We start from the raw sequence: 14,993 nt of genomic DNA on the forward strand, positions 1-14,993 counted from the left end.
CAGATTAAATCTGTAATAATAGCATCCTTCACTTTCCTAAATTTAGTATTGCTGTTTTGGAAATGTTTGTTTTACCTGGCAGTCCATACTGCTTATGAAAGTTTTGCAGCATTTCTTTAAATGCTGTTTTTCCATTGTATTGAATGGCTATGGCTTTGCAATGTATCGCGTTACGCTGTCAGTTAAGGAGCTCCATCTGTTATGGTCTTATTAATACAGGCGCTTCAGCTCTCCCTTGTGTTTTTTACCCTCAGAAACCTAATCAATCGCCGACGATTGAAAACGGCACCTCTGATTCATATTTAAATAATTTAATAACCGTTAAACGTAGCTTCTTCCCGTTTTTTCTGCTAATAGCTGAGGATTACAGGGATATATTTGGTGTCTTTCTAGCTTTTACAGAAGGTTTTCTATCCAGCCTGAAACTTGTCCCTCTTTTCGGAGTTGTTCAGCAATGCATCCAAACTCTTACATCCTAGATTTATCCACTTGATGTCCATAATTTATCAAATTTTCTGTCGGGTTTGCCGCTAGCTCAATGCTACAATGTCCACTGATGCTTTCTGTTTGTGTGCGTCATCACGCATGTGTGTGTCATCACGCATGTGGCTTGAGGCTTGGCATCAAACGTCATGAAATGTCATGAAAACGCCTGGACTTTTTTTTGTAAAAATGTAAATAGTTTTTGATCTGTGTAATTGATAATGTTCATTTCTTTGCTCCAGGACTCCAAAGACATGAGACAACTGTTTTACAGAGGAAAAATGCTTAGCTTTTATTCTTTTGTGTGTGATCACAATAAATATATAAGTGATTCAATTTCCGTTTTATTTTTTTATTTGTCTTTATGGTCCCATAACTTATTTTACATTCATGTGACATCAATAAAAACAAACATTCTGACAGTCCAACTTGTCCTGAAAAAAAAAGATGTTTGTAGATTGTCTGTGCACAACAGGGTTGATGTTTTACAAGCTTTCTAAGAAAATAAAACCAGACGGACAATACATTGTAAAAATGACCTTAGGGCTCTTAGGGTTAAGAGAGATTTGCAATCATTGCGGTGATCTGAAATCATTGCAATGAGGTCAAACTATTGCAATAAGACAAATATTTTATCATTGTGACAGCCGTAGTGAATGTAGTATTATTCTTTACTTTTAATTACCTTCAATTCAATTTATGTACCTAAAAATCACAGTACCATTAGACCAATCTGAAAAACCTGAACATTTGTGTTTGATCTGTATTTATTTGTGCTGTTGCTTGTAATTTAAATATTTGTTCTTATTTTACTGTTAACTTATTTTAATATATATGGGTTTTTTGGTGTCATAACCATCACGATGCTGCACACAAATGAGTGAAGACAGGAGAATCCAATATGCAGTATTTATTTAAAGGAACAGTACGTAAGAAATTTATATCAATTAATCATTAAATGTAGGGATGCACCGAAATGAAAATTCTTGGCCGAAACCGAAACCGAGGAAACCAAGGCCGAAAACCGAAACACCGAATGAAATTATGCCAATTATTAGTACTACCATTGCACTTACAGTATTTTTGCGTGTAATAGAAATGGAGTCAATACACACAATTTGAGAAGAAAATTAGGCCAAACAGCATATGGCATAAACAAACCCAACTTCAGTTATATAGGCTATCTGCCTCATGTCTGGAAAAACTGGTGAGTAGGCTACTAGTGACACATCAGGTTGTTAAAAGTTAAACTGTTTGTTTAATTAATCCTTTGGTGCTGGTTTACCGTGCACTACATTTAAAAACTGAGATGTGCTAGTTGTGGTTTTGTTTTAACGTTAATGTTACAAAATGCTAATAAAAAAATTATGGCATTTTAATGCACGTTAAAACTCCGCATGGATTGAAGGCTCAGTCAAATATGAATATCTTCTTTATTTAGTCTGACATGTTTTTGTTTAGAAAGAAAATCCTATTTAGCCTACCTTCTCCGGTTAAACCCATTTTTCTCGTTAATGCCAGCTGCATAAAAATATTCATTTATCGGCCATTTTGAATGCCGATACCGATAGTTTGGAAAAGGCATAATATCAGCCGATAATATCAGCCTGCCGATATATCGGTCGGGCTCTAGTAAGAAACAAAACAGAACAAGATAGCAAAGACAAGACCACAATAAAAAAAAAACAGGACGTAATACAATAAACAAGGAACACAGGTAAACAAGTAAACAAGGGCAAAACAAGTCCACAATGCTGCGAGCAAAGGCACAGTCCAGGGTGGCGCTGCGGGCAAAGGCACAGTCCAGGGCGGCGCCGCGGGCAAAGGCACAGTCCAGGGCGGCGACGCGGGCAAAGGCACAGTCCAGGGCGGCGACGCGGGCAAAGGCACAGTCCAGGGCGGCGACGCGGGCAAAGGCACAGTCCACGGTGGCGCAGGCAGGGCTTTGCTGGGCAGCACACTAGGCAGTTCACTGGGCAGCACACTTGGCAGTTCGCTGGGCAGCACACTGAGTACAGAAACAGTCATTTTGGGTGAGACAGGCGAACAAAAAAAAAAATAGACCACAGACACCAGAGCCATAGAAAACATAGGAAGCACGGAGTCCAAGGGGTATACCTCTGTCGCCTTCCTAAAAACAGGTACAGGCGTGACAATAGCCATCTTAGATTGAATAAACCGTTCAGAGTCAAAGTGAGCATGTTGGTGGGGACAAAAAGTCTATGTGAATCCAAAACCCTCCTGGCAAGGACAGAGAGTTTATGAGGCTTGGGCGGTAATGTGTAAGCTGACCTACATGACACAGGGAATACATGAGTAACCATCTTATCCTTGACAGGAAGCTCAGGGGGCTCGGTGACAGGCTTTATGGTAGAACCAAGAAACTTGAAAACTGTAGGCTTAGCAGACTTTGTAGAAGCAGTTAGCTTAAAAAAACTCAATACCATCTTTATCCAAATCGACAAATGTCTTAGACTCACGTGACTTAAACAGCTCTGGTGACTCAGTGACAGACGGCTCAGAGATGGCCTGGGCAGGAGGTTCAGGTTCGGAAGACACAGGTCAAAAGACACAGGTCCAGATCCTCCATCCATGACAGGCAGCACATCAGATAACTCCAATGATCCAGTCTCGGGGGCTTGGGAGACATCACAGGAGACAGACGAGCAGAAAACGGACCAAACAGAACACAAGGCAATGGCAAATGTAGAAAGAGCAGTATTAAAATGGCATAGCGTTACCTCAGATGCAGGGGATGCCTTAAAACTGATGACCACAGAACTAAAAGCACCTGCCAATTGAACAAATGCCAATGGGACGTCAGCCAAGCTGGCGATTAACTGTCGGTAACTCGACAGCGCAGGAAAGGTCGATAAGGCAGTCTCTTGACGAAGAGGTGTATTAGCGGCCATTTTATGAAGTGGTTTGGGTGTGGGAGAAATTCTGATCCTAGGTGCAGGTGTTATTAGTGCACCTTTAACCAAGGGTGTAGTAGTGATAATGGCTTTCTGGAAATTCAGGGCAGGAACGACTGTAGCAAACTCAAAAACAGGCATGGACATACTAACAGCCGTTCTAGGAACAGGGACAGATATGACGGCGGCCATCTTGTCAGCGGAGACAGGAGAAAACACAAGTGGCACGAGGCTAGGGAGAGCAGCGTCCAATACAGAAACTGGCTGTTCGGGCATGGTCCTCCTCCGACGCTTATGCACACAGCATGAGGAAGAAGTGTTCACCGGCTCAACAGTCTTTAGTGTGGAGGGTGTGAGTCTCGCCTCGGGAAATTCCAGCGTGAATTGCGCACGCCCTGCATCACGTGCATCTGCGAGTCGGGCAAAAGCAAAAAAGTCCATAGTCTTCAGATCGTGAATGTGTGAAATAGAAAGAGGCTCACCCAGACAATGGTTAAACCATATTTTCATCTCTGTGTCGTTGAGAAGTAATCCACAGGAGTTCTCCCAAAACCGGGTCCATATAGGGGTGGATCGTCCCAAGTGGGTCCTGGAACACAACGACTGTGAAAACCACCGAACCTTTTCATGTGGCTCGCAAACGTGCTGGATACTGCTGGATCCTTTTTACGACGGTTCATTCTGTCACGATGCTGCACACAATTGAGTGAAGACAGGAGAGAGCGGATCCAATATGCAGTGTTTACTCATATCCAAAAGGTAAAACAAAGCAACAAACAATTCGTGGCGACACCGTAACATACGTGAAACACGCAACAATGAACCGTACAGGACAGGGGAAACGGAAGTGAATATAAACAAAACAATGACCAATAGGTAAGCGGAAACAATGAATCACTAAGACAACAAACAAGGGGAGGAGTGTGAAAACAATGAATAACCAGGGTAACAAATGACTAGGCGGAGACAGAATTAACACAGGGAGCACAGGTAAGACACTAATCAAAACAAGGTATACAAAGACAGAGTAAGAAACAAAACAGAACCAGATATAATGCAAAGCAAATCCATAAGCAAAGACAAGACCCCAATCAAAAAACAGGACGTAATACAATAAACAAGGAACACATGTAACAATAAGCAAAATTAAACAAAGCATGACAGGGAAATAATAACATCAAAGAACACACAGACAGAATCCTAACAATAACCTTTTTAAGGTCACACATGTCAAAAATAATTAAAACAGTAATTAAAAAAAACAATCACCACTTATGGTTCTACAACCCCAAATCAGAAAAAGTTGGGACACTGTAGAAATTGTGAGTAAAAAAGGAATGGAATAATTTACAAATCTCATAAACTTATATTGTATTTACAATAGAATATAAATAACATATCAAATGTTGAAAGTGAGATATTTTGAAATGTCATAAAAATATTGGCTCATTTTGGATCTCATGAAAGCTACACATTCCAAAAAAAGTTGGGACAGGTAGCAATAAGAGGCCGGAAAATGTAAATGTACATATAAAGGAACAGCTGGAGGAGGACCAATATTTAGGAATGGGAATGTTGTCCCATTCTTGTCTAAAACAGGCTTCTAGTTGCTCAACTGTCTTCTTGACTCTTGCTCAAAGGTCTTCTTTGTCGCATCTTCCTCTTTATGAAGCTCCAAATGTTTTCTGTGAATGAAAGATCTGGACTGCAGGCTGGCCATTTCAGTACTCAGATCCTTCTTCTATGCAGTCTTGACGTTGTAATTGATGCAGTATATGGTCTGCCATTGTCATGTTGGAAAATGCAAGGTCTTCCCTGAAAGAGACGACGTCTGAATGGGACCATATGTTGCTCTAAAACTTGGAAAACCTTTCAGCATTGATGGTGCCTTTCCAGATGTGTAAGCTCCCCATGCCACACGCACTCATGCAACCCCAAACCATCAGAGATGCAGGTTTCTGAAATGAGCGCTAATAACAACTTGGGTTGTCATTGTCCTCTTTAGTCCGGATGAAATGGCGTCCCAGTTTTCCAAAAAGACCTTCAAATTTTGATTCGTCTGACCACAGAACAGTTTTACACTTTGCCAAAGTCCATTTTAAATGAGCCTTGGCCCAGAGAAAACACCTGCGCTTCTGGGGCATGTTTAGATATGGCTTCTTTTTTAACCCATAGAGTTTTAGCCGGCAATGGCGAATGACACGGTGGATTGTGTTCACCGACAATGTTTTCAGGAAGTATTACAGAGCCCATGTTATGATCTCCATTACAGTAGCATTCCTGTATGTGATGCAGTGCCGTCTGAGGGCCCGAAGATCACGGGCATCAAGTATGGTTTTCCAGCCTTGACCCTTACGCACAGAGATTGTTCCAGATTCTCTGAATCTTTTGATGATATTTTGCACCGTAGATGATGATAACTTCAATTTCTTTGCAATTTTTCTCTGAGAAACTCAGAAAACTATTTTTCGCCGCAGCATTGGGGGAAATGGTGATTCTCTGCCCATCTTGACTTCTGAGAGACACTGCCACTCTGACAGGCTTTTTTATACCCAATCATGTTGCCAATTGACCTAATAAATTGCAAATTAGTTCTTAAGCTGTTCCTTATATGTACATTTACATTTTCTGTCCCAATTTTAACTCTTTCCCCGCCATTGACGAGATATCTCGTCAATTAAGAGAAAACGCTTCCCCGCCAATGACGAGATTTTCCGTCTTTCCGCAATACCGCTATTATCCACCAGGTGGCGCCCTTCCGCAACTTTTTAAAACCGGAAGTATTGCCCTATGGCAAGCTGCTGCATGTCCGTGTCTGTTTTAAAGATCGCTCTGAATGGGATCTCTATGAAACGTCCGTCATAAAAATGGAATTATATCTGCTTTTTGCTCAAAATATGGTGTTTTTGCAAAAACCTACCCATATTCAAAAGCTGATTGCAAAAGAACCACTAAAGGTAGGATGAAACGGTTTTTTTTGTTTGAAAGCAGAGGGTCTGTTCTTTCATTTGGTATATTGTATGTTTATATATTTAAAGAAGAACATTTTCTGGAAGGCATTAAACTTTGGTGAAAATCATGAAAAACGCTGGCGCTGGCTGGCAACTTTTTTTTAAAACGCTGGCGGTGAAAGAGTTAATGTGTAGCTCTCATGAAATCCAAAATGAGCCAATATTTGGCATGACATTTCAAAATATCTCACTTTCTACATTTGATATGTTATCTCTATTCTACTGTGAATAAAATATAAGTTTATGAGATTTGTAAATTATTCCATTAATTTTTTACTCACAATTTCTATGGTGTCCCAACTTTTTCTGATTTGGGGTTGTACATAGCACTCCATGGTGCTACATACTGTAGGTGCTACACTATATAGCATTATAAATTGTTTCCCCATAATTACAAGCCAGTGAATTACATATACAGTAGTGCTGTTTTTTAGAGTACACTTCTGTGAATCTCTTTCAGTAAATGTGTTAAACTTGTGTCGTGGAATTTTAGCCGCATCAAATAATACTCACTAAGAGTCAAAGTCAAGGATCACACAGACACACTGTCGACAGAATTTTCTTTGTCTGAATTTTATATATTCTGCAGAATAGGCTCTCACCCCCATGGTGCAAGAAGTTTAAAAACCTAAGAGCCCCGATCACAAGGTTGAAGACACATTTATAGTAAGATGCTGAAACACGTACAATCATCCGTTTCTACGTCATTTAGAAGATAGCCTTCAGTTGTCAGTGATTAAGAGCAAAAAACCGTTAAACATAATCATAAAGGACAGTACATGCTGGTACATGGTGTTTAAGTCCTTCCTTGGACATTGTACTTGCTGAAAAGACAGAAAGAGCATAATTCTGTACGTTAGCAGAAAAACATGATCTCCATATGAATCACAATTTGTGAGCTTCAGATTGTTATTAAAAAATGAAAAATAGGATGAAAAATAAAACATAATAATATGAAAATAAAAGCATAATAAAAGTCCTCCACTACACTCCTCCCTTTTTATGATTTATTCATAACTTCATTTACTGTCATCGTTGCGTAGCTCTGGTTATTACCCTTAACCAATAGTGTACATATAGTTCTGTGCAGTTGCAAAAGTAAAAATGCACACACACATAGTATGATCATGAATCTCATTTTTGAAAGAAGAAAAATAGTTCGTTTTCTTAAAGAAATTGAGCACAGTTAGAGTTGGGGTCGTGAGCCCTTGATGATTCCGGATTGAGCACAGTTAGAGTTGGGGTCGTGAGCCCTGAGCACAGTTAGAGTTGGGGTCGTGAGCCCTGAGCACAGTTAGAGTTGGGGTCGTGAGCCCTGAGCACAGTTAGAGTTGGGGTCGTGAGCCCTTGTTGATTAATTTCCTTTGTAGGTTCGGGTTTGGTAGGACCACACGGTGCAGTCGTGCCAAGCTATCCTGCTTTCTTGTTCGAATGAAATTATCTTAGTGTCTAAATTAATGTGGGGTCTCAAAGCTGGTGTTGTAATTACAGTTATTAAGCTGCAAGCGTCGTGTCGATTACCCACATTAAAGATGTCGTGTGCGTGTGTCCAAACCAAACCCAGAATACTGGAGTCGTCCTCCAATACTTTGTGAGCTGTTGCAGTTCTCTCGTGTCGTTCTTCGTATAAACTTGCAGTATACAGGTATCTGTGGTTCCCACCAATACGAAAAAGTGGTCCGTAGCAGTCGACTAGCCGTCCTCCCTTTGGTTTACACCTTGCAGTCCCGGACCAAACCTCCGGCAATGGGCAACGTGCACCCAGGTGGCACGCTCCGCGACCTTCACAGCGATGTGAGTCGTCAGCAGAACCTGAAATGGCCCCTCCCACCGTCTGGCTTTCCAGGATTTCCACCTGAGGTTCTTTACCACCACGTAATCCCCTGGTTTGATGTTGTGTAATGGTTCTTCTACTGGACGGGGTAGGGCTGATTTAACCTGCTTTGGAGATATTTTGAAATACAGAGGACATAGAAATACAATATTGCAACATGTCATTTTCATTTTGAAGAGTATCGCATGTCACCGTGGTCCCCATGTGTCAACCTAGCAAAATGGGAATAAAAATGCTTAGGTAAGCAAGGTTTTTGATTTGGACCCATCCAAATCCCTTCAGGAGTTTTGGTTGCTCCACACGATTTCCATAGAGCTATTTCTGTTGGAAGAGAAAATGTTTGCATGCTTATTAGTAACTCCTGTGGTGTTTCGGCTTCCTTTTCCTGTGAAATCTGTGTAAGAGAAACGTTTTTGTTAGTAGTCATGAGAGATGCTTCCGCATCCGTGCGTGCATTTCCTCTGGAGATCACGTCCTGTTCCTTGGTGTGTGCTTTGCATTTGCACACAGCTATTTGAGAAAGGAGTAAAATTTGCTATAGGAGAGAAACTGTCAGTAAAATCAGCAGTCAATGTAAATGGTTATAGATTGATTAGTAGCAAGTTGACAAGCTTGTGTTAGTGCATGCAATTCAGCCACCTTTGCAGATTTGTGAGGTGGTAAGCATCCGGATTTCATTACTTCAAAGTCAGACACAACTGCCCACCCCACCCTGTTCATACCTCTGTCATCTCTGGAAGAGGACCCATCCACATAATATGTGAGGGTGCATTTAGGTATGGGTGTGTCAGCAAGGTCAGGCCTTGGTGTGCATACTTCCCGTAGGGCAGACAAACATCAATGTGGTGTACCTTCATCAGGTGTAGGTAACAATGTCGCCGGGATTAGCACTGTACATCTTTCAACTGTGACATTAGACATTTGTAACAATGCACAGGAATAACGCAGCCACCTTGCTGCAGACAAGTGAGATGTGCGCTGTTCGAGCAGTATGTGAGACACAGAGTGAGAGAACCAACAGACGCAACTTACGCACGTACCCCACAAACTCACTGCTCGCTTGCACAGCTTTCTCTGCAGCTGCCACTGCCCTGAGACATCCTGGTAGGCCCCTGGCCACCGCCGCAAGGCGTCCTGAAAAATATGCAACTGGCCTCAACTTGTCACCATGTTCTTGTAACAAAACAGAGGTCATACAGCCATTTCTTTCATCCACAGTTTGAATAAAAGGCTTTTTTGGATCTGGCAACCCCAAAGTGGATGCCTGCTGTAATGTCTGTTTTAGTTCCACAAATGCCCTTTCAGCCTTCTCTGTCCATTCTACCTTCTCTGATCGTGCCAAAGGTTTCTCATAAATCATGTCATGCAATGGTTGTTGCATCTCAGAATAATTAGCAATAAAAGTCCTGCGATAAGATGTCATACCCAAGAATGACATCACCTGTTTCTTTGTAATGGGTTTTGGTATGTTAGCTATTGCCTCTATTCTCTTTGGAGAGAGAGACTTACCCATAGGTGTAATTTCGTGTCCTAGAAAGGTTACTTTCTGGACAGAGCACTGTACCTTTTTGGGGTTGACCTTGTGGCCCTCCTCAGCTAGATGAGTGAGCAGCCGTATGGTGTTGTCTGTGCACGACTGCTGAGTCGGTGCCGCCACCAAGAGGTCATCCACGTACTGCAATAAAACAACATCATCATCCAACACAAGTGTCTGTAATGAACAATGCAATGCAGAGTTTGTAAATAGTGCGGCTCTCGCTGTACCCCTTAAAATGTAAAATCATACCAAAACTGGCTATTAGAATGGACAGGAACTCTGAAGAATGCACTTGAAATATCCACTACACAAAACCACTGGCCGTCAGCTGGTATCTGTGAGAGAATTGTGTAAGGGTTTGGCACGTTTGGTGCCCTTACCTGCACCGCAGCATTTACTGCTTGGAGGTCTTGAACAAACCTCCACTCTGTGGGCTGACCTGCATCTCTGACCTTTTGTACAGGAAAAATGGGTGCTCTCACAGGTGAGTTTGGGCAGGGAACAATTATCCCTTTCTCCAATAAGGCCTCAAATACTGGCCTTATTCCCTCAAGCGCCTCCCTTTTCAGAGGGTATTGAAGTTTGCATGGTCTGTAATCACTCTTTGGGGTGATAACTACTGGTTCACACCCTTTAATCAAACCCACATCATATTTATCTTTAGCCCACAGGTAGTCAGGTACTTTGTCAAGAAACTCTTGCGGTAAATCAATACTAGCACACGTCATGTGTGCTGGCCAAATGTTTTGTAAATTTGAATCTGCAGAAACAGCTTTCTGTATTACTTCTCTCTCCCTCAGCAATGAAAAAAAGAAACTTCTCCTGTGTGCTGTTATCTGCTCTGAGAACTGCACGTTATCTGACAACATTTCCCAATCAACAGCCTCGCTGCAGGCCTTTGCAAATTCACCTGCTTTTTCCCATGGCTGACTGGTATTTTTTGCAATGGAAACATGGGGTACCGAATTTTCTACATCAAAAATTTGTTCTTGCTTTTCTGTCAATTTAACGAGTGCCACACACCACGAGTCATTCCAGCATATATGGGTTAAAGTCAAAACCCTCTGTCTTTACAGAAAACAATCTCTCTTGCCACTCTCTTTCTGTTATGTCAACAACATGAGCTTGTGCAATGCATGTTTTCAGCTGGAATGACCTCGCTGGCTTGTGGCAATCTTATCTTCCCTTCAGCATGCAACTCTTCATTCAGAAAGGCCCATTCATACACATATACAGACAGAGACATACATATAGATGACATTCTGGGATCCCAACAAGAAATATTCAGGCCTTGGTTGTTACATAAGATGCTAGCATTAATTTTACACATCAAATCCCTCCCCATGAGGTTTACCGGACACGCGTCAGATAAAAGGAACATATGCATAAACTTGTTACCGTCATGCATACAACAGAGTGGAGCAGTAAATTCTTCCCTCACTATATGCCCCGTAGCACTCATAGATGAGGTAAACTGCCCACTCAAGGTGACAAATGGGATTTCATCTTTGCGTATGACAGAGTTGATTGCACCAGAGTCTACCATAAACAACAATGCCTGTCCCTCAAACATTATTTCTTCGAGAGGCAGTTTAGAGTATGCCTCTCGTTCAACATCAAGCAAAGCAAGTTCTTCATTGCATAGAGCGTTTCTTTCCCTTTCACACACATCAGCATCAGAAAAAAACAGAATTAGCAAGCAGATAATATGGCATTTGAACCGCGGAAAAAACAAGATTGGACTTACCCGCCTCCGTACGATGTTCCCCTTCCCCCTCCTGGCTTCAGTCACCCTTTTCCTTACACGCCGGCAAGTTGCCCGCGCCCGCTTGGGATTCCTCCGTCCCTTGAGTTTTCAAGAAATGGAAGCATTGGTTTTTCAAATGTCCTTTCTGTCCGCAATACCAGCAAACATTTTCTTTCGGATCTCCTCTCCTCTTCTCTCATTCTCTCTGCTGCCCGTTCTCTCGGGAGCGTTGTCCTTGCGAAGAGAAATTGCGTTGTTATGTTGTGGCTGTGCCCATTCTCCTATCTTGGCAAAAGCTGAAGATAGCTGTTTCTCTGGTGAATGGCTTCTCTGCTGTTTCCTTAGGCCTTGCCTCCCGTTCCGTCTTTATCTGAACATCATCTTTGTCATCTTCAAAAGTGCTGTCAAGGATGTGGATGATCTCTGATTCTGGTCCACGTGGCAGTTCTTGCATCGGCGGTGGCGGGGGTGCAGAAGGTGGTGCTTGTCGTGCTGGCTGTTGTATCTGTGCGGCTTGTTGAGCTGGTTGTTGTAAGCATTGGTTTGTTGAGCAGGTGGTGGTGGAGGGCGACGTTGTGGAGGGGGTTGGAGGTCATCGTCCAGAAGCGGTACCCTTGTGAATTGGAAATGTACCCCAGGTGGGGTACGTGCAGGTGCATAGGGAGGAGGGAAAAAAAAGAAAGTTAGGTTCATCATGTAATGAATCTGATGTAGGAAAAACATTTGCTTAATGTTTAGCTCTGACTTAGTCTGAGTCAGTTCGTCCTTGGTCTTTATCTTACTCTGTGCTCTCATTTCTCTGCCATCCGCAATGATTTTTCCCTTAATAAAATGAGTGCTTTTACACTCAGTGTTCCTTTAGGAGGAAAATCATACCTTTTCTCCCAGATTTTACGCTTTCCAACGCCCCCGTGCCCTTTGATTTGATCACTCGAGCATACACGCCATTTTCCAGATCCATTGACTTTGTACTCCCTTTCGAATTACCCTGACCCATGGTCACGAACGAAATAACGCTTACCGTATTATCTATTCAGATGCCACCACAACGGTTCTATTCCAGATTCCGTCAGCTTTGACTTCAGAAATGGTTGAGACTCTCCCTTCCCTTAGGCCTGGGGTACGGAGCCCGAGACCTCTTGTCTCAGGGGTGATCAGTCAGTCTCTCCCAAACCTGGAGTCTACAGCTGTGGAATCCGCATCCTCGTCGCCATTATTGTCGTGGAATTTTAGCCGCATCAAATAATACTCACTAAGAGTCAAAGTCAAGGATCACACAGACACACTGTCGACAGAATTTTCTTTGTCTGAATTTTATATATTCTGCAGAATAGGCTCTCACCCCCATGGTGCAAGAAGTTTAAAAACCTAAGAGCCCCGATCACAAGGTTGAAGACACATTTATAGTAAGATGCTGAAACACGTACAATCATCCGTTTCTACGTCATTTAGAAGATATCCTTCAGTTGTCAGTGATTAAGAGCAAAAAACCGTTAAACATAATCATAAAGGACAGTACATGCTGGTACATGGTGTTTAAGTCCTTCCTTGGACATTGTACTTGCTGAAAAGACAGAAAGAGCATAATTCTGTACGTTAGCAGAAAAACATGATCTCCATATGAATCACAATTTGTGAGCTTCAGATTGTTATTAAAAAATGAAAAATAGGATGAAAAATAAAACATAATAATATGAAAATAAAAGCATAATAAAAGTCCTCCACTACACTTGCACGCATCATATACTTATTAGAACACAAAAAGAGAGTAAAACTGCAAAAAGGTCCACTTTTTGAATAAAAGAACCCTCACGCTTCCACTAGGCTGGCTATGGCCCTGATGTGTCATTAATTCTGATGTTATTTGTTTTGTTTGCCTTAAATGCTTTTAATTAACTTTTCTTAAAGGCTATAAAACAGAAATACATTTTTAATCTAAAAATAACTAATTTCAATGACATAAACTCTGAATATATATATATATTTCATTTCTTTGCAGGCATCATGTTATATTTCTTGTGCCTTACTCTGTTGCTTGGTAAGAAACATATAGTATATATGGGATATAAGTTTCAGTTATACTCTTACAGGAACATTCTGGTATATATGTATGCATAACTTTGTTTAATGTCCTGTGAATACATACAGATTTTAGAAATGGACCTCAAGTTGAAGCTACTGTGAGGTTGGTGAATGGTTTCAACCGATGTTCTGGGCGAGTGGAGGTTCTCTATAATGGTGTATGGGGAACAGTTTGTGGTGATCACTGGGATCTATCAGATGCTGCAGTGGTGTGTAAAGAAATGGGATGCGGAAATGCTATAGAGGCAAAGTCTAGTGCTTATTTTGGACAAGGTACAGGACACATATGGATGGATGATGTAAGCTGTGCTGGCACTGAGTCTTCCTTGATAAACTGTGGAAGTGCTGGGTGGGGAGTAACCAACTGTGGACATGGTGGAGATGCTGGAGTCATTTGTCAAGGTAAATGTAGGCTGCATCCAAGGGTTTTCAAAGTTTGGGGGGCTCCGGAGCATGTGAGGGGAGGTGCCCCGAAGAGTGGTGAAAAATTTATGTATGAATATACATTTCATATAACTGAATGAGTTTACATGCACAGTCTTACACTGAAAAGAAAATGATCACCACAGGTATTTTTTTGCTCATTACCACAATTTGTGTTGCATGTAAACACCTTAATTATCTTTCTTGCAGTTTTTTGTTTATGTGCGCATGTCTCCGCTTATGACATATATCTTTCCAAAATAAGTGCAAAGTAACGCATAAAAGTCTTCACCCAACTCAAGCAGTTGGCAGAGAAACTGTGAAAATAAAAGCTCATATTACATTTACAGGTTCAGTAGACACAAAAAGAGATAAAACAGTATAGCTTAAGACCGATATGGTTTATGGATAAAACACATTATTTTCCACATATTTAAATTTTTTGTAGCCCCAGATTTCAATTTCTTCCTGAAACGCACAGCTTTGAAAACATCTGTGTCCATGATCCCATACAGAAATGTAATATATGTCAATATATGTAAATTACATATATAATATCAGTGCCCATGTATGTCTGCTGCATATATGAAAGTATATGCAAAATTCATATATGTAACATACATAGACATATATGAAAAATATATTTCAAAATATAGCAAAAATGGCCGTTTTCATGTAAGTGCCATATATTTTCCCATATATGGACATACATGTGAAATATATGCAAGACACATATATGTATACATGCATATATGTACTTATTTCCATAGTACATACTTTCACTTATATTAGGGATACAAATATGCTTCTTATATGATGCCACCATGTACTTTCACTTATATTAGGGATACAAATATGCTTAAAATATGATGCCACCATGTACTTTCACTTATATTAGGGATACAAATATGCTTAAAATATGATGACACCATGTACCTTCACTTATATTAGGGATACAAAT

The 14,993-nt window shown here is 41.1% G+C and overlaps 1 protein-coding gene across 1 annotated transcript in view; it reads left to right on the top strand.

Annotated features, from left to right (window-relative positions):
• The first annotated feature begins 13,531 nt into the window (after positions 1-13,531).
• LOC141279852 (scavenger receptor cysteine-rich domain-containing protein DMBT1-like) overlaps positions 13,532-14,993 on the top strand; it is a 40,840-nt gene continuing 39,378 nt past the window's right edge. Inside the window, exons 1-2 of the mRNA XM_073811719.1 lie at positions 13,532-13,565; positions 13,676-14,011. Coding sequence (XP_073667820.1) covers positions 13,532-13,565; positions 13,676-14,011 — 370 coding nt within the window. The remainder of the gene's footprint in view (positions 13,566-13,675; positions 14,012-14,993) is intronic.

Source organism: Paramisgurnus dabryanus, chromosome 1, assembly GCF_030506205.2.
Source record: "Paramisgurnus dabryanus chromosome 1, PD_genome_1.1, whole genome shotgun sequence".
Classification (NCBI taxonomy): Eukaryota; Metazoa; Chordata; class Actinopteri; order Cypriniformes; family Cobitidae; genus Paramisgurnus; species Paramisgurnus dabryanus.